This window comes from Lissotriton helveticus, chromosome 2_1, assembly GCF_964261635.1.
Source record: "Lissotriton helveticus chromosome 2_1, aLisHel1.1, whole genome shotgun sequence".
In the NCBI taxonomy this organism is placed as follows: Eukaryota; Metazoa; Chordata; class Amphibia; order Caudata; family Salamandridae; genus Lissotriton; species Lissotriton helveticus.
The window spans coordinates 669,186,726-669,214,615 of record NC_136059.1 but is presented as its reverse complement, the minus strand read 5'-3'; the positions used below and the strand labels follow the sequence as shown (position 1 = coordinate 669,214,615).

The window sequence follows — 27,890 nt, the reverse complement described above, 5'->3', positions numbered from 1 at the left end:
TTAGTTTTACGTACATTATTTGAGTGAGGCCAATTATCAGCAAAAAAAAAATGCTTTTTGATGGAAAGTCAGACCTTACCATGACTGCGCAGGTGCGAATTTATATATGTATATCCATAAATTACTATTCGAAATTCCACGTGTATGTACCTTGACACCTGGGTGTCCTGGCAGGCTGTATGTTGAAGCCAATGCAGTAACACTTGCTAGAGAAAGGTGTTCTGTCTTGTACAAAGGACTACCATCCCCAGCTAAATCAACCTTAAGTGTAACCCAATAAACCCAGACGCTTGCATGAGTCAAATATCAATGGGGAACATGCTAAATCTGAAAGAAAATGATGTTTCCACAGTGACTAGGTGCCAAAAGCTGTATGTCACCATACAGACATGAAAGTCTGATTCTGAATAAAAGTTTATTTTAGAATTTGATTTCACCTGGAACAATATTAGAAACTTGATTAAATGTTTGTTGAATAGCATGCCAAAAACCCAATTCTGTAGTGAAAGTAGAATTTTGATGTCTGTAGTGGAAAATTAATGTAAACCAGCTCTGGTGGCCTGCCTTTACCACAGTGGCTGTAGTGAGTATTTCAATTATAGTTGTTGTTGATAATGGCCCTTTCTGCAGGGTCATACCCAACCATTTTGCCTTCCTCCTGCCCTTTTTGTTGAATTTGTTTTTGTTGGCTTTAGGACTATGTGCACTTTACTACTGGTAACCAGTGTGAGAGTGCATGTGCTCTCTAATCTGAACATGGTGGAATTTGCTCATAACACAATTGGAATATGTCATTTATGTATAAGACCCAAGTAAAGTGCACTAATGTGCCCAATGGCTGTAAATTAGATGCTACTAGTGGGCCTGCAGCACTGATTGTGCCACCCACTTCAGCAGTCCTTTAAACATTTCTCAGGCCTTCCAATGCAGAGACTGTGTTTGTAATTTACTCCGCCCTTTCCACCTGGCAAAATAAACTTGCCAGGCCCAAACCTTCCTTTTTAGACATATAACTCACCCCTAATGTAGGCCTTTGAAAGCTTGAGTGCAGGGTGCAGTGTATTTAAAAATTTGGACATGCACTTTTAAGTTATACATGTCTTGGTAGTGATAACCTCCTAAATTTGTTTTTCACTACTGCAAGACCTATCTCTCCCATTGGATAACATTGGAACTGTCTACTTTTATACATGTAATTTCCAAATGGGAAGAGATACTTGGTGCATATTTGGTGTCTCTTGAATCCTGATTTAAAATTCGAACTTATAGAAAAGTCAGATTTAAATTACAATTCTGAAAATTCCTCTTTTAGAAAGCTGCCATTTTCTTGCCTTTGCCATTTGGTACCTGAAGCCCAAATGGGTGCAGTTGGCAGTTGGGCTTTGTGTATTCCTCCTAGACAGCCACACACAATGGGAATTTAGTTTGTCACTGGCAGGATGAGATGGCGTGCAGGGCCCAGAATTACTTACACCTGAAAATCTGTGTCCTCTCTCCACACAAAGGGTTGCATGCCCCCTTGAGTTAGTCTGGAGCCAGGGCAGGGAAGGCAGGACTTCTGTGAATTTCTAAGGCATGTCTATAGAGGATTATACCTACTTCAAAGGCACAACTGTGCATACAAGGAGGACCTCAGAAACCACCACCACTTCAGTTCACTCCTGTATCTGTGGATGTTCTTTCAGGAAGAAAGACTGCTCTGCTGCTAAAAGGACTGCCACTCTGCTGGACTGCTGCTCTGAAGGGACTGCTGCTCTGCTTTGCTGATCCAATGCCCTCTTGCCTGATTGAGAAGAACTGGATCTGCATATCTTGAACAGAGAACCCAGAGTGACTCCAAGGGCAAATGGACTGGCCTTCTGATCTGAAGCTTCAGGGACATAACAGGCTTCCACCAACCCTGGACATGCACCTAGGCTCTGCCATCTATGAGTCTACTCTGCCAAATAGTGCCAACCCAGTACTGGACCATTGGAAGTGTGCCTAAGGTACATACCAGTAGAACCGGCATATTATCTCTGCTGAGCAGCGCATCCCCGAGCAGATCCAACATCTTCTCTGTTTCATTTTTAAAAGGTGAGCCACCTGCCTAAGATGACATTATACCCTATTGTTGGTAACAGCCCTTTCTAGGGTGCTTCCCCTTAAAGTTTTGCTTTTGGCCCTCCTGGTTTTCCGCTGATCTACATGCTAGCTTTAAGACTTTGAGCGCTGTTGACACTTCCATTCAGTGCCACAGCGCTGTGCTTGTCATGTACATACTGGTGATTGGTGTATACATAAATGGCTGATTTGAGTTAGCGGTAAGTACCTTGTCTAAGGGTAAAACATATGCCTAGGGCAAGTAACTCAGATGCTCCGTCTTTGGCAGTCAGCCCTGGTTGTGCCACCCACGGAGGTAGCTTTTCAAAAGTGCACAGGTTTGCCATGAAGGGGCCCGTGGATGCAGGTTACTTTTACTCAGCTTGGCATTTAAAAAGCTACTTGCCAAGGTTTTACATGTCTCTCGCTATATCGAGTACTTTCTGGGGACACAGTGCGGTGTCGGGAAGAGGTAGGGGATGTGTGCACATGCGCTACATGCCCTGGCAGTGAATGGCACCAGTACGGGCCTGCTTCTTGCATTGAATTGACAGGGGGGATTTGTGGAAAGGCTTTTTAGCGGTATTTCCTATGTGCAGAAGAGTGGCAGTATAGTTTTTGATATCGATGACTTGGTAATGGCAAATCCTCTCTGGTGGTGCGAGTGGATTCAACATTACAAATGTGGGAATACCCCTTTGGGGAAATGGGCATTTCCGTGCTCATGGCTCTCTGTTTCTGTTAGCCTGTCTCCAATCCACATCTGAGCACTAGGGGAGAGCAAGATCTGTGCATTCCTGAAGAGACTGCTATAAACTATGGGCTTAAAGGAAACTGCAGACCTCAGACTCAGATGGGACTTCCTGGAATGGATAGGTGGGGGGGGGGTTGACACGTGCATTCCAAGGGGCATGGTCTTGGCCCCACTAAAAATATTGACCAAGGGTCCCGGGGTAGGATGGCACACAAGGCAGAATTTAGAGAAGGCCTGTGCATTTCAAAGGTGGCCTTTGGATCTGGTCTCATCTTCAAAGGCCATTGTGGGTATAACTATTGGGACACTGCCCTCAGGCGTTAGAGACAGGGATTGGAACCATACTATACTGTTTTGATGCTGGGACATCAACAAGAGAAACTGTTGGAGGAGGAGAAACTGCAACTGTTTTATCTGCAGACTTGTGGCGGTTTGGGGCTTGTTGTGCTCTAGGAAGGGAAGTATAACTTGGTGGATTTTGCCTGGGTGTTGCTGGCCTGCAGCCAACTGTTGTGTCCCGAGTCTCTAAGTACTCTCCAAGGGCTAGTTGACTGGCCTCCTGTCCACCACGTCCCAAGGACTGAAAGGATCTCACCATTTCTACAAGGTCGTAAGGACCGCGCAAGATGTGGCAGAAACAGGTGGAACTGTTCGTAGGTTGGGACAAGGACTGCCCTGACATATGCTGTAATCACACCGTGCAGAGGTGTGTGCTAGTAAAGAACAGCGTCCCACCTGGGGTGCTGGAACTTGAGGAGTTCGAGGAGTGTGGAGGAAGTTTGCCGAGTTCAAGGGACACATGCTTGCAACTGGAAACCTGTGCTAGCTTGCAATCCATAGCATGGGGTGCACAAGGAGTGTTGGGGGGAAAACAAGCTGCCAGCCTAGACTGCCTCCAACCTCCAGACCGGGAGAATGACAGTGCCTAACATCACAGCCTCAGTCCGAAGTAACTTGCTCCCTCTTCCCGGACCCATCCACAAGGTACTCTGTTGTGGAGAACATTGTGAGTGGAACTGAAGGGTCTCATTGTGCCTTGTGAGCATCCACTACAGGCTGCCTGGAGCAGGCCCAGCTTGCATCCTCTCCAGATGGGAAACATTTCTCCAATTGGGAAGCGTACCAGCTTTTGATGTCACAGTCTTTTGCCTACGGGGAGGGGGGTAGGATAGTGATCCCGCACTCCTGAGGTGCCACTGGGTGCCTGAATACCTCATCTGGAGGGACGAAACAGAGTAACTGTTTCCTTCCACTTTAGACGGTCCAGATAAATCATATCAAAATGTCACCAGCAGGGGCAACAGGTATCGTTGGCTGGGGTTGTTTGAGTGACTGAGGGTCTGGGCCACGAGGCATAGTCAAAACATGTGATTTCCTGACCACTGTAACTGTATGGGGTATGCGATATTGGGAATGTTGGGTTTCATGAATACCTCTGAACAATGCATATAAGTGTATATCCAAAGAATATTTTGTGTTGATTTCAATGTGTGTGCAATATAAAGACCAGTGTTTTATACATACCATGTAGAGTCTTTTTGTGGCATTCGCAGCGTGTTACAAGGGTGGTATTGGGCCAACACTTGGGTGAGCATGGGTTATCAGACAAGTGTATCGTACTCATACCATCTAGAATGGTGGATAATGTCTGGCTTCGATGCGTATCAGCCAGCCAGCCAGAAACCACTGGTCTAACATCTGTCTATCAGCTGTGTTCCAGTGGATCAGCACTGACCAACTCAACTGCAACAATTATAAGACAGAGGTTTTTAGCTTTGGCTACAATTTTAACCTTAACTAATAAGCTTATTGGCCTGACAGGGCCGTCCCTCCCATCATACAAGCTGACGCAGTAAAAAAAACTTGTGTCAAGTTTGACAAACAGCTTTCTCTTCAAAACCAAATTAATACAATAGTCGGCTTGTGCTTTGGTCTGATGCATCCTGCTAAGAACTTCTTGCAGATCCTCTCCTTGCTCGTGAGGATAACAGTGATTCTACCCTTGATTGTGTCCAGACCAGATTACACCAATGTGCTTTATGCTGGCCTTCCACAAAATTAGTTGAGGAAATGACAATGGGTCCAGAATGTGACTGCCCATCTGGTTTTCATCTTACCCAGATGAGGTTCAGTCTTAGTATACCTTAACAACCCACACGGCTTCCCTGTTAAGAATAGCATCTTGTTCAAGCCTGTCATCCTTATGCAGAGAGCTTTGAACCACTCTGGCCCTGAGTACCTGTCTTTCAGGAAACATCATTACACTCCCATTAGAAATCTGCGCTCTTCCCAAGGCCATCTACCTAAAGTGCCTAGGGTAAGGCGGGCTAAAACACGTGGCAGATCCTTCTCCCTTCTGGGCACACAAGCTTGGAATCGACTTCCTGCTGAATTACGCCAAATCGAAAATGAGAGGCCTTTTAGAAACAACTTAAGACCAGATTTTTTACTCTCTAGCTTTGTCATCCACTCACTCTTACTTTCTGCTTAGCGCCGGGACACTGAGGTATGTGTGTGCTCTAGAAATCCCACCATACATTCATTCATATGCTCTGCTGAGTGGCGCATTTCCGAGCAGAACAAATGCAGCACAGCTGCTGCATGGATAGGGCTCTTCTCGCCTCCATAGTCCTTGGAACTGATGCATTGCCCTGATTGTGTGGCTCATCCACGGACCAGGTGTTCGCATATCTCACTGATGACAGCTCCGCCGATGATGCATTGCCAACTGCGTGCCACATCCCCGACACTGGACAACGCATCACAAGCCCTGTCAACAGGATCATCGACGATGACTCAACAGGACCCTCAAGCCGCAGCTACGCTGCATCTCAGAACCAATGCATTCCTTCGGTTGTGCGGCACATCTTTAAATCAGATCCAAGCAACACTCCGCAACCTGGATTTAAGGTACTTTGCTCAGCAAGCCTGACTGGGTTCCTTTAGATGCCCCGTGCTCTATTGCAGGCGGCCTTAAATTGTGACTTTGTCCTGGTCTGGCGCAACTAGAGATCCTTAGTTGCCGCTTTGTGCTTTTTGGTGCTATTTTGACCTACAAAATTAAAATTGAATATCTCCAGTTCTACTAATTGTTTTTGTAATTTTGGTCTTGTTTATTTATTAAATTAACCACTATGTGTGTAACCTTTTTATGTGGTGTTTGAAGTGTTGCACAAATACTATATACATTGCCTCAAAGGCAAGACTGCTCTGTGCCAAGTTACCAGCGTGTTGGGCCCAGGTTAATGTGGGGTTTGCTTGCCAATTTAATTTTTCCCCATTGTAGATATGTAGCTACATAGGGTAACATTGCAATATTTTGTTTAGTTATAAATATTGCTAGGAATAAATTTGTTTATTGGTCTCTGTTGATTGGTCAGCCTTAACAGGCTTAGCCAGGCTGCTTTGATTAGGTGATAAGCGGTCTGGCCTGAGCAGAGGTTATCTAAATGAAACTGAGCTCAAAGAGAGAACACATCAGTTAGGAATGCCAGGAGTAAATATCCCTACATCCCAGAACTCAGCCAGATGGCAGGGTTAGAACAGGAATTTGCAGAGGTCAGGGGGAGGGGAGTTAATAGAAATGAACCACATTATGAGTTGATTTAGCCAACTCTTACTCCTCTGAAGAGAAATCATCCATGTTTAATCTTGCAAATGCAGTGCGTTGTGTAACAAGAAGATGTTACACTCTCGAGGAAGTTGCAACGCTTTTGCATCTGACCCAGCATCCCTCAGGACAGAGGTGCTCCCTGCTCATCGCTACAGAACACCGAATAAATATCTGCGTGCTGCATAGTTTTTCAAATCTGCTGCCTGAAACTACAAGGAAAAGAAGGACTGTCCTGCTGGTATCTGGATTTGCCCCCAATGACCGGGACTCTGAATGGCAAACATATTGCACAATCTGGTAATACAGGTCTGGGGACTGTGCCTTCCTTCAAGAAGGATTGAGAAGTGGACTCCCTGCAAGGTACAGGTTAACAGAGCCCACCTGCAGCATTCCACCAAGAGTCCCCATCCTATAGTGGGTCCGGTGGACTTTTAAGGATTTGGCCAGGTGAATTGTGGGGTGCCTGGATTGCAGAAAACCCAAGGTCTATTGAGGAGATTCCAGACCTTTGGATTGGTGTTTAGGACAATTTGAACCAGCAAGGAGACCTTCAGGAGCACATCCTGAAGTTTATAGAACTTTGGAGAACTTTTTTGAAAAAGCTTTATGAGGTTACCGCCCGACTTTGAGAGTCAAGCCAACTACCTTCAACAGCGACCCAGCCAGGATTTAGGTTTGTCCTGCTGAAAGCTCAAGACCAGGGTCTCACAGAAAGTAAAGCCTGCGAACTTTCATCGAATCTGGCCTACTGTGGAGGATTGCGCGACATCGGAAGAAAAATCTAAAAAAATATTTCTAAGTGTGAAAGCAACATTTTGACCAGGCCTACCCGTTTAGTGTTTCTGATCAGGGCTCCATCGCGGTCAGCCTCATACTTTGACTTTGTCCTGGTCAGGTGCTATCCACAGGGCCGGACTGGCTACCGGGCAGTTGTGTGTGCTGCCGAGCAGGGGGATGCTTTCGTTGATGGGGACCTGTGTGTGCAAAACGAAATTCGTTTTGCTTTTTTTTTTCAAAGCGCACGCAGGTCCCCATCAACGAAATACTCCCATACCACGGAGAAATCATCCCCCTGCTCGGCAGCACACACAACTGCCCGGTAGCCAGTCCGGCCCTGGCTATCCAATGTCCCAGAGGGGTGCTATAGGTTTTTAAGCACTATAAAGTGGCTAATTTCTTCATATATATTTTCTATTTTTATAAATTGTTCTGGGATTTTTATTGTGTGTTGTATCTTACTTATTTGATGTAATGGTGTTTTTAAATGTTCTACATTCCTGTTTCCCAGGTTAGGCCTGACTGCTCAATGAAAATTACCAAGGTTTGAGCAAGAGGCTAATTTACTGAGAACTTTATTAGATCCTAAACTGTGTTAGTGGCCTTATTACTAGTGTTAGGTGCATACTTACCCCTACCAACATTCCACTTTCCAACAATGGGTAAGTGTGCTGCAGGGGACTCTGTTCATAACTACATCTGCCTGGCCCAGACACAGGGTCATGGAAATGAGATGCACAAAGAACTCATAAAACTCAAGAAAACAAATGCAGCAAGAACAAGGCAAGGCAACAAGACTTCTTTTGCATTGCTCCTAGGATGGGTCACTTTTTTATACCACTAAGATCCAGAAAACCTTCTCAATCCTCATCTTCAAGAAACTTCTTATCCACATGTAAACCTCTGTATGATTGACCTCGTCAAGTAATTCACCTTGTATTGCTTGCACCACTTCCACACCCCCTCATCCATCCTCCTCCCTTCTTCCTCCACCTCAGTACAGCAATCATTATTTTGTAGTTAGGTTTGCGCTATATAGCGCCTCATATATAGATACAACCTGCCTAAGAAACAAATGTGACCAGTACCCAGGATACCCCGGATTTCATTCAGATACAGAAAATGAAGAGTGAAGCAACCGTAATGAATAGTGGGGGTCAGAGTCGAATTTAGGGAGAAAGAAACATTCTTCCCTTTAGCCATTGCCACACTGATTACTTGGGAGCTAGTGAGTGATTTGGAAAACATCACTTACCTTCTGGTTCTGCTACTCTTACAAAAAGAGAATCCGGATGCCAGCCAACCACGCCGTTCGGAGAGTCATTTGGCAAAATGACAAGCACAGCCCTTGCCTTTGTCTGGTCTATGACAGCCCCTCTCGTGGGATCCAAAATCCCGATTGTGGTAACACGGGTCAGTGTGACAGTAACTGTCTCTGAAAGTTCAGCAGCAGTGTCAGCAAGAATCGCCAGGGTGATTGTGGCAATCACTTGCCCTTCAGAAAATGTGACCTATACGTTAGGCAAAGAAGAAGGAGTCATTAAATTGTTGATGTTTGCACCCTGTACATTCCCAAAGTGATAAACACAAAAAGTAATTGAAAATAAAACGTTTGCACACTCAATAAATCAATGATGGCATACACTATACTGGACATACAATATAGTAATAATTCATTTTTTAATCTAGCAAATGAAATAGGTATGTTAAAAAGACATCTGTTTTGAGTGGGTAACACTACTCTACCTCCCTAGTTTACGTCTAGTTCGAAGTGTCATTGTCAACAACACTTCAATCGAGGAGCATTGTTTTTCTTGATGTCGTGAACAACATTTGTTACATAATCATAGACTCCAAGAGTTCTAAAAGCCATTTTTCTAGTATCAAAAACAACCAGGCCGCCTGTTAACATTTCATGGCACAATATTTTTGCAGTTCCTAAGTTTTATACGTCCCCTGAACTATGTGACCTTTCTGTTCAATGTCGCTTTTTTGGTGTGTGACAAAATGTAAAGTTTTATTGAGGACTTTAATTTTAGAAATAGAGAGTGTGTTTCTGGGCTCTGCCATGTTCAATCTGTGTAGTGGATAAGATTGTAATGTACGTGCCTTGTGCAGCTGTGGGGTTAGGGTAGGACACACGTAACAGTTTAGGGCTTTATACACATACTTCCTTGAACCCTTAAATTAAACCTATATGAGCAAATACCTGCATTTGAAGGGCAGATTCACAGAATCATAATCAGTGGGATTTTGCAATCGTAATCAGACTCTGATCACCACATGGTATTGGTAGAATTGCTCTTTGAGCAAAGCAACATGATTCATGGTGTGGGAGTTTCTCGGTTTGGTTTACCTGACATAGTTGGTGAACAGCTACAAACTGACAAGCTTGTGAATATCCTCAAATATAATTTCAGGTAGCTTTCCGTACTGAAAAATCTTTAAAATGCACTCCTATGAATAAATAAATTTCCAGGGGGCAATAGAATGGAGACGCCCACCAATGGAAAGTTGGTGTACTGGATGGAGATTCTCAACTGGAAAAACATTTCTTCATGGGGAAACAAGAAAAAATAGGTTTTGCATGCATGGGTTTATTTCTGTTAAACTTTTGTGTACAGAAACATCTTTGCATGCGATTATACACGGAATCTGCAACTGTTGCCAGAAAATTAACCGAACACACATATTTGGTGAGCTCCCTAACCCTACATTACATTTAGATGTATGTGATTTGGATTTGGGAGGTATTTTTCATAATTTTAGGCATGGCTCCTCTGGGCATCAAATAATGTTAAAGTCATGAGAGTACACATTACACATCTAGGGAAGACGTATTGGGTTTGCTCTAAGTTAAGTATGTCACTGCACAGTTTAGCCCTCATATGACTACTGTCTTTATACATTGCTTCTAAACACAAACAATCGAAACTACCACAGACTTGCGTAAGGCATATGAACTTGCACCCCTTAGATTTCTCTTAAATCAATCACGCTTTTCTTGTATGTTTATATTTGCCTATTCCCTTCTAATGATTTTTTTTCTATATTAAGCTAAATATGTTTACATATAGGAATTGTTTGCTTTTCTTTAAATCATTGATACCATTTTAGAACGTGTTCTGGGGAGAAACTTAAGGACTAAAGAGGTCACCCTTATTCACTGATAATCAACCCATGGCACACAATTTGTTTCTTTGATCACGACTTCGCATTGATATGAAGGAAACAGCACGGAGAAACAGGGAGGCCGACCACAGAGGATAAGCGATCAAATAATTGACGTTTGAACAAATCCTGAAAAGTGGGAAAGTTCAATTTAACCGCATCTAAAGACTATACACAGAAGATATTCACAAGATAGCTGGTCACTAACATACTAAAGCTGTCGAAAAATCCACTTCGATCCCTAACGGTGGTTTCTCCGTGCATATATATAAATACAAGTTCCATCAGAAAGAGTTACCCTGTGCGAATAAAAGAACCGGGCACAACTATTGTCAAAGCTTGCATCAAGGCGGATAGCAATTGAAAAAGCTTCCCCAACCTAAGATACAGATACGGAGTCAAATGACTTAATGTCCTGATGAAGGTGCCAAGATTAAGTAACACCGAAACGCCACGTCGACCTTTTTAAAGTTTTTTGACTGTAACTTTTAAATTTGTTGCTACCCTAAATGTTATTTTAAAATGTCTGAATTATGTTTTAGAATGTGACCCAGTTGGGAGGCTTATATTAAATTTTGTGTATTTTTATAAATTGTTTGTATCATTGCCAGTTACTTTTTGTGTCTTTGTGTAATACATACTTCATTGAGTCAGGTAGTGTGTTTTGTGACATACCCACTAGAAATAGAAGATATACTTACCTACCTCCCCTTAGTTTTTCGTCAGCGATCCCAGTCTGCTACAACTTTAACAGGGACTCTCTCCTTTTGGCACGATGGAGTAATGACAGTGTATGACAACAGATAATGTGCCTTTCATTAGTGTATGATTTGTTTGCTAAAGTTCAATGCTTCTTAATTTACAATTGTTATTTGTTCCTTGATTATGCATAATATTGTTTTATAATGAACAACCCGTTTAAACATCACTGTTTATTCTCTATTCTAGTGATGTAGGAACGTTCCAAGTACGAATCATATTTCAAACCAAGAATATAATATGTTTTACAGGTTTCTTACCACTCCTGCAGCTGGCGAAACATCACTGACACTCCCATTGGCTGTCCATTCCACTGTAACTCTCCCAAAGGTTCCTCTTAAGCGCTCAATACTAAATGTTACCAAATTGTCTTGTTCCAGCTCCTCAGCTTGTTTCAACAGAGAACTCTGGTCAGAAATAAAAATTGGGGATATCAGTAGTATTACTCATGTATCCATAACTTTTCCATCATAAGAGAAAACGTTTACTTGCTTATATAGATCTAGGAATCCGCTCATTCACTTTTGCCCCATAATCCATTGGTATGCTAGCTAGCAAAACTGTACATGGTTACCACTTTCATATGGGCAGTGATTTTGTAAAACAAAATGTAGACAAGTCTGGTGTTACTTGTGTTCCCTCCCACCTGATGGGGCATTTGGTCCACCAATTAATGCTGGACTCTTCCCAGTGGTCCAAGAGCAAGTCTGATTTCCATATGGCCAGCCTTTGTCTGAAGTGGCTTAGAGGGCAAAGAGCAATTAACTGGAATGCAGGCCAGGATAGATACTAGGGGTTGAGACTAATTACAATAATTAACCCATCATATTTGCATTTTGCTGTGTGAGATGCCCTTAGTGTGGATGATATTCCAAGGAGTGAGTCTTACACCTCACTGATGAGGCCTAAAAAGGATGAAACATTGCTTGGGTCCCATGTGTTCCCTGCTGATGTGGTCCGACCTGGCAGTGCTGGCTTGGCTGCTCCTTTTGGACCAGGGTCAGGTCGGAAATTCATATTGATGGTCCCTGCCCAGACTGTCATACTGGACAAAAATACAATGGACTGAAATGTGGCCCGAGTAATTACTGGTGACGGAGATCAATTCAAGCAATTCACCCACCATTTTTATGTTTTTGATGGCCGATTCTGAACACAACTAATGGAACCTTATTACACAAGAAATGTTAGCAACTGTACAATCATGCTACAAACGAAGAACACAAGAATACATTATTTTGTTTTGTTCCAATTTTCTGTATATTCTGTAAATTCTGTTATGGCTGGAGCTCAGGAAAGGCACCAGCTACATCTAATCACAGGATTGGCCACATCTTAATGTGTGAGGGAAGAAGGAGGAAGTCCTTAAAATGTGAGCAAATACTCATTCTACATTCTGATGGAACTCTTCCAGAGAGTGGAGTAAAAATTACTCCACCGAATGCAATGGATATGGAAGCAGAGATTTAAAAATAAATAATTACGACTTTTGCGCATTTAGACAATTGGAAGGCATCTAAACAGAATCTTACATTTTATGGTCTTTGATCTAGAAATGTAAAGATAGATATTAGTAAATGATTTTTTTTATATTTGTCATGCATACCAATTTGTTATAGAACAACTAGCTTACCTGTCGCGCGTTGCTGCGATCTCAGAAGAAAGGAATGTTGCTGCTGCTCATTAAGATAAGTATCTCTCCGACATCCTTGTTATTGATTTACTCTGCTTTGCTTATCTGATACTTGTATTTATGTAAATAGGATGTTATTTAGTATTAACAGTTTCTATATATGTAAATAGGATGTTATTTAGTATTAAGAGTTTCCTACGTTTTCTGGGATTGGCCTATTTCTTCTGAATACCTCAGAATGGCCTTTTAAGGTGAAATTGTAACTTTTTTCTCTGGTTTGTGTACGCTTTCTAATGATACTTGTGTCTCGCACTCGATATTGGCCCCTGTGTCTTTCACCCTAGACTACTTCCCCTCCGGTTCTATTTTGAACCGGATTAGGCCTCATCGCATTTGGTACACTTTTGAATGCGAGCGCGAGAGCACAGCGCTTACACGCTCATACCTTGCACCCCCATCACGACTCGGGTTCATTCCCGATCCCGCACTGTCTCGCCAACACTCCGTCTTGGCACAACGAAGACTGATTTGACATGTTTGGGCAGCTTCTCAGGCCCCCTGAACGCGCGTAGATGCGCTCGAGGAGGGCCGGGTTATATTAGAAGAATTCACCTTCGGAGCGGTTCGGACAATTGTACAAGTAATTGAGCCAGCAGAGCGCAGCAGAGAGCCACGGTGAGCGCGGCGGTCAGTGGTCAGAGGAGCCGGCAGCAGAGGAGCACGGCAGCGGGTAGCAGGTAGCAGAGAAGCCACAAGAGAAGCGGGGGCAGAAGTCAGCATTCTCGGGTTCCTGCCGCTTCCTGCTGCACTTTGCCGCTCCCGTCCCTTCTTCCGCAGCAGCACCGGAGCTAGAGCTGGAGCCGGAGAGCCGGGGAGCCGTGAAGTGTGAAGCGGCCCAGCTCCAAGCTCCCTCGCTCCATGGTCTCCGCATTTTCCGGCTGAAGGATTGAGCACAGGTGCACAGGAGCTTCATCCCCGTGGTGTTTGGCGGCTCGGAGTTGAGGTAAGAGGAGGAGGGGAGGGCACAAGCGCGGCCGCCGTTAGAGGCGGTAGCTAAGTAAGAGCCCGGGGAGTAGATCGAGGGAGACTGTCTTACTAGGTTTTTCAGCCTGCGGTCCCCCTGTGTGCTCCGCTTGTTGCCCCCCCCCCGCACGGGATAAAACGGACCAAGCCTGCACCTCGCCTCGTAATCAAAGCTGCCCAGCTAGCAAGAAAACAAGCTAACAACATCAAACGCCATCAATTCATCGGTTTTGCCATCCGCCCTCCCACCACTACAGCCCACCACCTATCACCACAGTCACAAAACCCCAACCAGCAATCCAGCTCATAAACCAACCATCACAAAAGATAAGAGATAAAAGAAGGATAGTTCCGACTCATCGACAGCACGTCAACGGAACCCGATGGAACCCTCAGCCCAGGTTGCCCCTCAAACGAAAGGAACAATCACACTGCTCAAACTTGAAGTATCTTGATCATGAGATCCGGGAAGATACGAGGCGAGGAAAATCCAGCTGAAAAACTACAGCCAAAGTCAAAAAAGGCCAAGGGGGACCCTCCGGGCACCATCAACGAGGTAGAGGATGGGTCCGCCGCCGGCGGGGGTAAGAGCCTCAAGAAGGGCATCAGTTCAACAGTCCTCGCAAAATCCCCCCCCCCCCGGCTCGATACTCCAACGTGACAAATCTGGATTGCAGAGCCCTGATGCGGGAACCAAGGGGCTCCACAAGGTCAGCAAAGGCTGTAGCCCCATAGCCAAGAATAAGGAATTATCGGATCACGACGCCACGCCATTACCGAACCACAAAGCTCAAGCCGCACACTCCAAATCAAGCAAACGGGCATTGATTACAGACTTTCTTAAAGTCTGTCAAAGACTCTCCACTTGGAATGGAATGGAACTTCCTCCACACGATGCTAGCTCAAAATTTAATAGTACTCAGCGCAAACCGCTCAAGGAGGGCACGAACAAAGGCGCCATATCGCCAGCATCATCATCACTTCACATAAGGTGTCATAGCGAACCTCGCAATGCCTTTAAAACTACAATAAGAAGGATCTCTGGGAGTGGGGGATCTGGTCCTCCTGGGTCGCATGACCAAATTACCCGACAACTAGCCAATGGCTCAGACCAAACCAGAGGGCACCCAATTCCCAAGACCCAACAAACAGCTCATATATCACCGGCTCGTGCCTTAGCCCATTGGACCCCGGACGCAAGCAACAACTCGGTTTTTATAGAGCAAAGCCCATAATCCATCCAGAAAACGACCCCGATAACAACCAAGGATTGCCCTTCACAAACACAAACACATCCAGTAAACTGCATTCAAAACTCGCTGCCATCGGTAAATTCTCCCAGTAAACCGAGCTGCCAGCTCATATAGGCTCTAGATAAAGAGCATCATCTTCCATCTGTCGGATTAGTAATGGAAGATACCGATGCCATCAAACACAGTGAGACATCAAACCCACAGGAAGAAAACATAACCGCAAGTGAGATCGCAGAATTGGAACGGAGTATGCGTGAGTTCGCAGCCCAATATGACCAAACGCCTGGCAAGGAGGAAGGCAATGTCAAAAGGTCATCATCAAGGAGCGCGCAACTGTGCGAGCATCGCAATCAACTAGATCCTTCTGCGCATCCTTTTATCCCACCCAAGCTTACCCATATACAGGGGGAAACACTAGAGAGTACCCAAACAGCCTCCATTTGGCCGCAACTATTAAAGACAATGGAAACCATAGGCGTCGCTATGTCCTACCATGCGGACAAATTGGACACGCAAGTCGACCTGCTTAACCTTTTGGCCTTTCACGTTCAGGGCATTGAATCAAACTTAAAAGACTTAAACAATATGATCACGAAGGTGCAACTCAACAAGGACTCCACCTTCTATACTTGCCACTGTTCAGACATAATAGACAAACTGGCCACAGTGCCAAGCCTGATGACGCAGATATTGGGGGCTGTCACGGAATCCCCAACGAACTTACTTATGGCAACCACTACAACCATAAGACAAGCAACAGCCAACAGCACATCAAAGAGGGTCCAGGTAGGCCGCCTGAGGTTAGCAGTGGCGAAGCAAACTTGAAAACCCAAGACCAATTAGATCCCTCCACCTCTAATGACATAACGACGCCAACAAGTGCACACAAACATACTCTAGCTGACCACGGAGAGGAAGCATATCCAACTCAGGCGTCCCCACAAATTGCGGCACTCAGTCCCAATCTTACCGTTCAGGTACATGCGCTTACCAAAAGGGAAAAGAAGCGCCAAAGGAAAGCTAGAAAAGCAAAAGCTCACAGGCAAGGCGCATCATCAAAGCCCCCCCAAAAAACCAACAACGACCTCAGCAAGAGTGAAGATAAAGAGCAGTTAGAGGGTGCTCCACCTCAAATTAGAACAACTCCAGAGCAAGGGCCTACCCTAAAAGGCTTACCCCTTGACAAGGATATAACCCCTCTAAAAAGAGCCATAAATTGCACAAATTCAATTCAGAACGCAATAAAAACGTTCAGCATCTTAAACCCACCCAGAGAAAAGCCAAATCGCAAGTCATCAAATGACGAGCAAGTCATTAACACAAACATCAAGCGAAGAAAAAGTTCAAAGGATACAATCTTATCCATTCAAGTATCAGAAAACAATAGACAAGTGGGCATAGACAAACCCACAAAAATCAAAGAACCAAATCCACGAGACCTGCAGGAGGGAGACACACAAACTCCACAAGTCCTAGTCCCCAACGAACAAGCAATCATAAGCAGTGCACAGCCAGCTAATCAGCACACCTTAGAGCCAAAGATGGACCAGGAAGGAATGTCTCCCCCATTCATCAAAGTGTGCAGACGACCAAAAATTCAAAAGCGGCATATTTTAAGCAATAAAATTGAGCTAATTCCGAAATACTGCTCAAGAGGGACCCATGACATCTTGAACAGAGGGGCAATCTTAAGACTCCTAGAGGAATTACCAGGCCTGAGCCATTTAAAATCATGCGATTTGGAATTAGTAGAGTTTAAACCAAACCCTTTCCAACCAGGCTCCGATTCCACGATAACAACCTGGATTGATCACACCGTCACAGAACTAATCCTGACCCATTGGGAGGATTTTGCCTCATGGGGTATTGATCTAAAAAAAGTGGAGCCAGCTCGATATCCCAGTCCGTTGCGGAAACAAAATCGAAAACGAGGCCTCCTAAAAAACGCTAAAGGACCAGAGTTAAGAGGCAGCATAGAAGAAGAAGGCCACCAACTCAGGCAAATTAAAATCACGATTGCCCGTCAGGTGAATGACCTGCCCGAAAGGCACCAACAGGCCCCTCTGGCATCAATCCATAGGAACACAGACTGAACGAACAGCAGACCAATGGTTGGGAAAGAGCAGGGCTGCACGTTCTGCTCATGGAACGTAAATGGTCTAAAAGCGAAGCTGGAGGAAGAAGACTTCATAGAGTTTATTACTCAATTAAAAATACTAATGCTCCAGGAAACTTGGCAGACTCAAAACACGCCTCTTGTGGGATACAAAGAATTCTTCCCACCAGCACAAAAGGAGGCCCGCTCCGGCAGGGCAAAAGAAGGCCTATCCATTTTCATATCGACGGATCTTCAGAATCTAGTCATATCGACCTAGATTCTACATGGATGCAATGCGTTAAAACTGAAATTTCCCCAATTATGGGCCTCCTGATCGTGAACCTCTATATGCACCCCGGTGGAAAACATAAGAGGAAGAGGATAAAACAACTAGTTACTGCAATCAACGCGATAAAGTCCACCTATCCAAGCCAAAACATGCTTATAACAGGAGATTTTAATATGAATCTAATTCAACGTCAGGAGGGAAGCCTCCCTACCCATATAGCCCCTAGGCAAGGCAACCTTTGCAGACAAAGTGCAATAGGAAGGAAATGCGTCATGGAGTTGGAAGCCCTCCAATTGTACACCTTAAATGGAAGGGGTCATCTGGATACACCGGCTGCCCTAACGAGGGTTTCTAAAAATTCAGGATCAACTATAGACTATACTCTGGCTGACCCCGACCTATTCCTTTACATCAGAGACTTCCATATCCAGGAACGTGGGGAAAGTGATCATTTCCCACAGACCTTCACCTTGACAATTGAAGCAAAAAAGTCTGAGCAAGCGCTGCCCCTATCCATGAACACCCAGATCTTCAATTTACAACGGCTAAATTGGAATGAAGAAAACCTCTCCAATCTAATGGCGTCATGCCATGCATTGCTTTCACAATCTGACACATCAAAGGATATAATAAAGATCTGGGAGTCCTTTGTAGTGGACCTAAACAAGAAATTTCAATCCAACCACAGAGGACAAAAAGCTATAAGAAACAGAGGAAGGAAATGGTACACCCCAAAGCTGCGACAATTAAAAAGACAAATGAATGCATTTCTCAGGGCCGAACGAAAAAAGGATCTTCAATTTTCACAACATACTCTGAAAATAATTGTAGCCTTAAAAAAAGAGCTAAAAAGAGAGACCAATCTGGCCAAGAGGATGCATAGGGAAAAACTAGCGTGCACTATACTCCATGCTAGTAAGCTGCAGAACTCAAAAGACTTTTGGGCAAAAATAAACTTCATGCTCAACGGTAAAAATCGGCAGTTCAACTCAGACATGACTGACCAGCTTTGGTGTAGCTACATCGACCTATTATACAACTTCACACTTGATACATCATTAGAAAATAAAGTTGCGCCTCTTCCGGAGTGTGCCCTGTCAAGCCTGAGAACAACGACAGACTCAAAGCCCGCTGACCCCAAAGCTACCTGCGAACCGCCAATAACAAAGCATACAGGTGACAATGACCTGATGACACTAACGCAGGTCTCTAACACCATAAAATCATTGAGAGCAGATGGAGCTCCCGGACCAAATGGTCTCCCCAACGCCCTATTCAAGAAAGACCCCACGTTTTGGGCCAGCCAATTACTCCCTTTATTTTGTCATAGTGTAAAGACCGGGAATATTCCCGAATCGTGGAGGGGCAGCATTTTACAGCCAATACATAAAGCTGGGTCCCGCTCTGACCCTAATAACTACAGGCTAATTACCTTAATAGATGTGAGGCAAAGATTTATGCGTCAAATTTACTGGTAGAACTGGAGGCTTGGGTAAGCAGCATAGGGCTAATCCCCCCGACTCAAACAGGTTTTCGCCCAGGAATGGGTACTCTCACCAACTTATCTGCAATAACCCTACTAGCAAAAAGGGCAATTGATAACTCTTACTCGCTGTATACTTGTTTTTTGGACTTAAAAGCGGCCTTTGATAAAGTGCCAAGATCCAAACTCTGGGACAAAATGAAAGCCTGGGGTGCGCCGCCAAAGCTAATGGGAGCAATTATAGAGCTGTATTCACAAACCTGGGTCCAAGTGAAAAAAGGAGACGGCCAATGTCTGACAAAGAAATTCCGCACACTTAACGGCTTAAAACAAGGCTGCGTATTGGCCCCCTGCCTTTTCAACATTTACACTGCGGACCTAGAAAGCGATTTACGCTCTATTCAGGGAGATCCACCAAAATTGGGTAATTTACCCATAATGAGCCTACAATACGCAGACAACATAGTGCTTTTGTCACAAACTCCTCTCGGCCTACAACCTATGATCTCTAAGCTAGCGTCGTACCTCTTGAATGCGCAACTGACAATAAATCTAAAAAAAACAAATGTCTTATGTTTCTCTGGCTCTCGCAAGAAAAGACAAAAATGTATCTGGAAGATAAACTCCACTACACTAACCCAGGTAGACCAATATAAATACCTGGGCATCTTACTGGACCATCAACTAAAATATAAACAGCACTTGGAACAGGGGAAATCAAAAGCTAAACAGCTCCAATTTGCCTTCAAAACAGTCCAAAACCATCTATGTGGAAACTCCACTGCCCACATTTTAAAGATCGTAGCTGCCAAATTCTTGCCATCACTCACATATGGCTCTGAGATGATGGCAACCCGGGACTCCACAGCGTTAAACCTCGCCCAATCTAGCCTCTTTAAAAACCTTTTTTCAATCCTGCGTTATATTTTGCAATCCCAAATACGCTTGGAATACGGTCTCACAAATCAGCTCCCGGCAAGACAAGGAGCGCTAGTCAAACATTACTGGCGAATGAGGGACGCAGAAGATCACTCCCTGGCACATCTGTGCTGGCTGGAAGTGGAAAAACAGGCTGGACTTCCCAATTCAATATATAAGTCCCTCAGGCAAGCGCTTCAATCATTAGCACTGGAAGAATCCTGGCGTGCACCCATGACTTACACTGCTTTCAAACTGCGAACCAACAATGCAACCAAACACGCGTCACTATTAATGGACAAAGCTGCCGTGGCTGGTAAAAGCCACACCTGGTTTGTTCTGCCATCATACACCCATTTGAAGCCCCATCCATACTTGCAAGACTGCTTCAGGGACCATTACAAAACGAAATTAAGCTTGTTAAGGTTGGGCTGCTTTGTGAGCAAAGATCTCACCCCCAAATGGCAACAGTTGTGGCCAACTTCCGACTGCCGCCTTTGTAACAACGGCGCAGAATCATTACTGCATTTAATTTGTATATGCCCTGCACTTCAGAAACCAAGGAAAGTGCTTTTGTTACCACTCTTGAGAGTTGCTCGGGTGAGAACCTGCAGGGCGGGCATCATCATATGCCTCAGTGGGTCCTGGATAAAACTGTCTTGCAATACCATAACATTTTTGGAGTATGCTGCTCAGGAGCTGGGAAATAAGGCTGCAACCAAAGAGGACTCAGGAAAATAGGTCTGGACACAGTCGCCCATGGACTCACCTTTATTTTCCTAACAGACTCTTTTGTTCCCTTTCCCTAGCACTTCAATTCATGTCACAAAAGTGCACCCTGATCCAACTTACATCGCTTCTCCAAGTTTTACTTTCCCTCTTACACCACTTTTTGAAAAGCCCACGAAATTTCATGTCACAAAAGTGTACCCTGATCCAACTCATAACACCTCTCCAAGTTTTACCATTCCCCTAAAACCACTTTCCTGAAAAGCCTGTGTAATTTTATATTCTTTTTCTTTTCTTATCCTTCTTTGTTTTATTTTGACTTGAAGCTGTTTTTGTGTGGTTTTAAAAATGTAAATATTGACCAAATGGTGGTAAGATCCACCCTTTTATGATTTCATTATAAATCAAATAAAAGTATTATTGATCTTGACCTTCGGAGCGATTCTCGATGCTCGTTCGTTTGAGAAGAACGGGCTTGATCAGTTTGTATTCGAACAGCTTCTAATCTGGCTTCGATATTTGAAAAAATGTTATGCCATAAACCTTCGCGGGAGTGTACTCAACAACTTCCCAAAGTTTCATGGCAATCGGATGAATGGTGTAGTAATGCATAACGGACAAACAGACAGACAGACAGACAGACATACATTTGTCTTTATATATATAGATAAGTCTGCAAATATTTACCTGGGTAAATCCAATTATTCCATGAGCATCATCATTAGATGGTACAACTATTGTGACATATCCACTCGCACCAATCTCTGCTCCTCCTTTGGCATTTTTCAGTCTAACTCTGAAGGATTCAATATCTTCTGGGATGTTGTCATCAAGAACATTGATAGCTATTACCATTTCACGGTCTCCAGGTTCAAATTTCAATTCACCTGAGCTAGCAATAAAAGAAAATAGACAGAATTATAATATATAAAGGTTTGAACATCACGAATAGGTATCCCATAGAGTACATAATAAATAAGTAAATGAGACTTGCACATTTAAGTTGCCCTTTTGAAAAAGACTTGCAAGAACAAGCAGTTTAGGAAAAAGAGAAGAAATTCACCATCAAGACCTTTCTTCATTGCAATAGTGAAACTTTGAAAGAACCCCTACTTTGAAACAGCAATAGACAAGGTTAGCCCCAATTAAAGATGGAATGCATCTCATTAAATGCTGGAGCAGGAATGAAGTCTATAACACATTGGCTTGCTGGTTGAGAGGGATCAAACCCTACTCAAGCGGAACCACAATCCTTGTTAGGTTGAAGCTACAAGCAAACCCTAAATTAATCTGTGCTCAACCCTTTAGTAGCTTGGTAAGGAGAAGTAAGGCTTAGCTTAGACATAATTTGTAAAGTATTTGTGCAAAACTTTAAACAGTAACACACTGAAAACACACCACAAAAAGATCCCACACCAGATCAAATAAATAGAGTAGATTTTAATAAATAAAACAAGGCCAGAATCCTAAGAAATCCAATCAGTAGACCCAGAGATATGCAGGTTTAAATATTTCAGTGAAAATAGCACCAAAAAGCACAACTGTGGAAATCTAGTTGTGCCAGATGGGAATCTAGGCATCCCTAAACTCTCTTTAGTGAGTGGCAGTTTAGGAGGAATATGCAATGCCTAGCTGGCAACTACAACCAATAATGTGACCCAGAGACAGGCTGCAGGCATTAAATGGGTAAGGCAGGAAAATGCCAACTTTCTAAAAGTTATATTTTCTAAATTGTAATAAAAAATGTGACTTTACTATAAAAGAGAATTTTCAATTCCAAAGACACCAAACATAAACAGTTTACTTGTTACCATTTAGAAGTTGAAAGTTACATCTTGTTAAATGTAATAAGGCAACTCCAATGTTATCCTATAGGAGAGGTAAGCCTGCAATAGCATACAAGGAATTAAAGGGTATTTTACTACCAGTACTTATATAACTTAAAAGTACATCTCCAACATTTTTATTAGACTGCATCCTGCCCTCTGGGTTGTCCAGGGCCTACCGTAGGGGTGACTTATATGTATTAAAAGAGAAGGTTTGGGCCTGGCAAAAGGTTTATTTTGACAAGTCGACATGGCAGTTTAACCCCTCGCATGCTGATGACGGCCCCCAGCCATCATGCACTACGGCGCTCGTGTGCTGATGACGGCAGGGGGCCGTCATGAACCCGCCCACTTGAGATTTTGCCGCACAGGCGCAGAATCGCGGCCGCATGCAAGGGGTTAAAAACTGCACACAAAAGCTACAATTGCAGGCCTGGGACATTTCTTAAAGGTTAAAGATTTAAATTTTTTAGGTATTCACCAACTATGAGTTAACAGTAAGTTTACTACTGTGAAGAGACTGCAGTTGAGGTGGAGGGCTCCACATATAAAAAGATAGAACAGAACAATCTTTTTATGTGTGGAGTTCGCAGCCCTGTCTCTAGAGTCTCCGCAGTCACAAATTAACAATTAACTCATAGTTTATGAATACCAAAAAGAAATACAAAATTATACAAAAATGTACGTTTACCTTTGTGAATCAGGATCAAAGATGGTCACACAGTATGGCAATTGATTATGACACAAGTGGGCACAATGATCTTACCACCAGTCACGTTAAACCTCTAATTTACCTGCACTGATAATAGAACTCTATACTGAAATCCTAACAAACAGTTTTAAAAAGTTTTAGTGAATTCCATCCGCCATCAACTTTAATCTCATGCAAAGATTCATTTTTAGACAACACTGTCTGACCAACAGACTGAAAAACAGACATCAAAGTTGCCCTCCATGTACCTAAAAAGTGCATTACTTCAGCTAGTGACCAAGAGAAAATGTCCTTGGAGAGTCATTTGTGAATTGTAGCTACACCCTGAAGGTTAGTGAACACTGGGTTCATAGAAGTAAATAATTTCAAACAAAAAGAGGGCTGTTGTGATGAACCCCATCCTTTTGCAGTTTCTCCAACTTAAACAGCTGATAGTTTACACTTGGATAAGCTAAGAATTACTGTCCAGGTCACATATATATGTGCTTTGCCCGACAAAATATTCAATTTTTTCTGTGAAATTACCTTTACTGGCACTTAGGTAAATCAATTCCGATTGTGTACAAAGTCTTTGCACAGTTTCACAAAATGTGCAAAAAAATATTCCATTCCGCTAACTCATTATTAAGTACTCACAGATCCAGTGGGTACACATACTGCAAAGAGATCTCCACCAGACAGGTGGGATTCTCTTAATATAGTGGATGGTCTTCTGCTTGGGGTATGGAGATAAAGACCAGGTCCTCATACAACCTGGTGGGCTGGCAGGTCACAGGTTAGGGTTTAAAATTACCCTGTTACATTGGGAAGGAGGACCTACTTTAAAATCATGAAGCCACTAAATGTAAGGAAGGAAGAACCCATGTCTTGAAGATTTAGAATTTTCTTTGATGAATAGCAGAGTAGCAGTCTTGCTAGCACATGGCAACTTTGTTGGAATTCTTCAATATCAAGCCCCACACATAGAGGGGACTTCTCAAAAGCTGTGGGTGTCATTTAGATTTTGGTGGAGGCTTTGCTGAAGACTGGCGAGTCTCATGCTCCCCCACCCCCAAATTTGCAACTCACTCACCACATTTACAGGCGGAGAACCAATAACTGATTGCTAGTGCAGCCTTGCCCAATAGTCAGTCAATAGTAGTCTCCCCTCAGCCACAGTCCAGAAACCCTACCTTATTTAAAGGCAGACCTCCCAATACATATTTTTCCTGCTCAGTTTTGCCATACAAAGAGGACGAAGAATTTAAATTGAGCTAGCACAATTAGTGTGATTTTGGAAATTTTGCGTTATACTTTAACGAAAAAGTCCCACATTTATGCCATTATGCCACATCATGTAATTAAGATGCCACTGTTGGAAACATTATAGCATGGGAGGGTGACCAGAATGTGAGTGACTGTTTCTTATGCTGAAGAAAATTGACAAGACAGCTGGGGGCTTTAGATATAGCACAATCCAGGAGCAGTCATCCCTTTGTCAGCCAGTGGTAAATTGCGAACATTGGGAGTCCCCTCCCAACACCACTTACTGGAATACAGAGTTAGAATGGCATTCCATATTCTAGTCCACTACAAGTGGACCTCTTAACATATCCCTTTCCTTTATTAACTAACATAAACCACTTTACAGTGAACAAGTAGTGAACCTGCAAACAAAATAATATCATTTTACAATATAATAAATACATTTTCAAAAAGAAGGGATTAAAGCAAAGAAACATATTAAACATAGCATAACAATAACTAATATAAAAAACATTAAAAACATATTTGTAACAACTCCCATAACACATTAATACCTGCCTAGTGGTGGGTATGGACTACATAACCACTCTCATGAGGCATCCTGACTGAAATATTAGCACTTCTACTAGCTGGTAAACTCAAATACTGTCAGCATAAATCCACTATAACCTTGCTTATCTTCATCCACACCACAATTTCCACCTTTCTGATATAAAGCCACTCTCCTGTTGTTCCAATGTTCTCCATTCTCCAAAACCACTGAACAACGGTGAACATGTTTCACTTGTATGGACCTGTAAACTTTGTCAACCCCTCACTGAGATGACCACTCTTCACATTCACCCAGTCACCTTTACGGATGCGCATTCCTCTACATCTCTTCCTTCCTCTTGCTCGTCTCCCCCATTCTCTCATCCATGATGGCACCAATTTTATTCCTGGAGGTCTGCGGCTCATGATTTCGAGAGGATACTTCCGGATGGCATCATGCTCACTAGTGCAGTACGCCCACACCATTTTCATAATCATTCTCCTCACATTCTGCCCATTCACTATCGCTGTTTGAATGGTGCCCTTGATCATCCTATTAGCCCTCTCCTTAGCACCATTTGCTTGAGAATTATATAAGGATATACGATTGTGTTTACCTAGATCCGAAATTGACCCCAAGTTAGATTTCACACCTACTCTTAACCATTTGTTTCCTTCTTCACACACTCCACACTCTTAAACCCATTTGTGAACCTGATCATCCATGCCCGATCTCTACCACTCCATCCTTAATAATTTTTTTGTTTCAGTTTGCCCTAATGCCCCTCATGTGCTTCTTTATGAGTCCCAACTTTAAATGCTAAGGAGGCAAAAACTTCTCTCCGCTCATCACTACACCTTCGCCACTCACAGACAATTCTTCTAATATCTAACCGGAGGTGGCACTGCACTCACCTAGTGCATTCTTTCACCCTCTTCTATCACTGATTCGCCACGCAGCCGATTTTAACGCTGCTACGGCACAGTGATACTCGCCACCATTTCCCATCCTCAGCCCACAGCCCACGCCCACGGCCCGGAGGCCACGCCCCCCTCATCTCGGCTACTTAAAGCACGCTGACTAATAGCTCGCATTCAGAGGCACAACACTCCTGAGGCGGAAGCCGGGAGACGCTCGATTTTTTAAAAATTGAAAACTGTCACTAATACTTTTTTTTTAACTGGCACTGCACTCACCTAGTGCATTCTTTCACCCTCTTCTATCACTGATTCGCCGCGCAGCCGATTTTAACGCTGCTACGGCACATTGATACTCGCCGTCATTTCCCATCCTCAGCCCACAGGCCACGCCCACGGCCCTGAGGACACGCCCCCTCTCATATACAAATGTGCCTTCCCCGGACGTGCAGCGGACGCGCACTGCGGGCGCGCCGCATGCGCGCCGAAGGCGCGCCAAAGGCAAGCCCGTCTGCGCCCGTCCGCGGCCGACCGGGGCAAGGGGCCACCCCCCCCTGCCCGATCACCATACCAGGTCAGAACCCACAGCCCCCACTCCCTCCGCCAACTAAAGCAGGAAGTAGGGCCACCCTGCCTACACGCATGAGATACATCCATACAACACCCCGCCTGCATTCAATGCGGATTTCACTTTCTACTCCACCCTCAAATTAAACCCACACAATACTCCATGCTCCTGCTCAACTGCAGATCACTCCCCAAGCACACCACGGAAATTTCTCTACTGATAGAGGAAGCAAACCCAGATATCCTCTTTATCACAGAGACGTGGCTGCAGGAACACTCGGAACCCGATTTGGTACAAACGCTCCCACCCGGATACCAAATACTCCGTCTCGACCGCAAAACGGGAATCGGTGGTGGGCTAGCAGTGATCTAAAAAAAGGATACGAAGTCACTAGCACCCCCGTCCGCCTCCCAGATAGTGAATGCCTTCCCTTCACTATAAAACTCAGTTCCACACATACCTTTTCTGGCATGCTCATATACCGCCCTCCCGGGACACAAGGACAGTTTCTTTCTAACCTTGCCCCAACAGCTGCAAACCTTGCACTCAGCTCTGCTAACTTCACAATCTTGGGCGACCTCAACACCCACCTGGACGACCCTAACGACTCTAACGCAAGAGAATTTTCCTCCAGCCTAGGTGCCCTCGAACTACAGCAACTTGTCCTCGGGCCCACTCACCAAAAGGGTCATCTTTTGGACCCCATATTCAGCAAATGCCCTAACCTTCACGTTGGAAACCCCTCCCCCCTCCCCTGGACCGATCACTTCCTCATTCCTTTCACTTGGACCCTCCCCAATCACCCTCCACCTAAACCCCCAACTGTTCAACAGTCACGCAACTGGCCCAAAATCCCCCAGCCGGAATGGTGGGACAACCTAGAGCTTACCATGCCCGCCAAAGCGCCCAATCCCATCCAGGGCAACGAGAATTACAATAGATGGATCACCAGCTCCTTAGATCTGGTACTTCCACTAAAACGTACCCACCCTAAGCGGGGAAACCAGACAGCCCCATGGTACACTACTGATCTCCGGGAGGCCAAACGCGCCTGCAAACGAATCGAGCGGAAATGGCGTCTCGATTACCTACCAGCTGACAAAACAGCCTACAAAGCAGCTATCAAAGGCTATAAATACAGCATTAAACTAGCTCAGGCCAAATACTTCGAAGCCAAGATCGACAAGGCAGCTTCTAAACCCAAGGAGATCTACCGGATAGCTAAATCCCTCCTGCGACTACCCGAGGCTCCAAAAGAGCACAACAACACCCAGGTCCACTGCGAGGAGCTAGCGGACTTCTTCTACCGCAAAATAGAAGTCATCAACTCCTCTTTCTCCCAGACCATCACTTCGCCCTGTGGCATCGCTGACACAGGCTGTGCGATAGCACCACCAAACTCTCTCAAAAGTATCCCGCCCCTAGATCTCACCAATCTAGAAAGTATCATGCGACAGGTCAAATCTGGATCACCTACTGATCCGGCTCCCCCCGGGCTCTCACCCCGA

General features: G+C 44.2%; 1 protein-coding gene across 1 annotated transcript in view; it reads right to left on the bottom strand.

Moving 5' to 3' along the window:
* ADGRV1 (adhesion G protein-coupled receptor V1) overlaps positions 1-27,890 on the bottom strand; it is a 2,034,994-nt gene that overhangs the window by 1,177,171 nt on the left and 829,933 nt on the right. The window contains exons 52-54 of the mRNA XM_078677778.1: positions 21,270-21,474; positions 11,417-11,563; positions 8,482-8,737 (exon numbers count right to left, since the gene is read on the bottom strand). Coding sequence (XP_078533904.1) covers positions 8,482-8,737; positions 11,417-11,563; positions 21,270-21,474 — 608 coding nt within the window. The remainder of the gene's footprint in view (positions 1-8,481; positions 8,738-11,416; positions 11,564-21,269; positions 21,475-27,890) is intronic.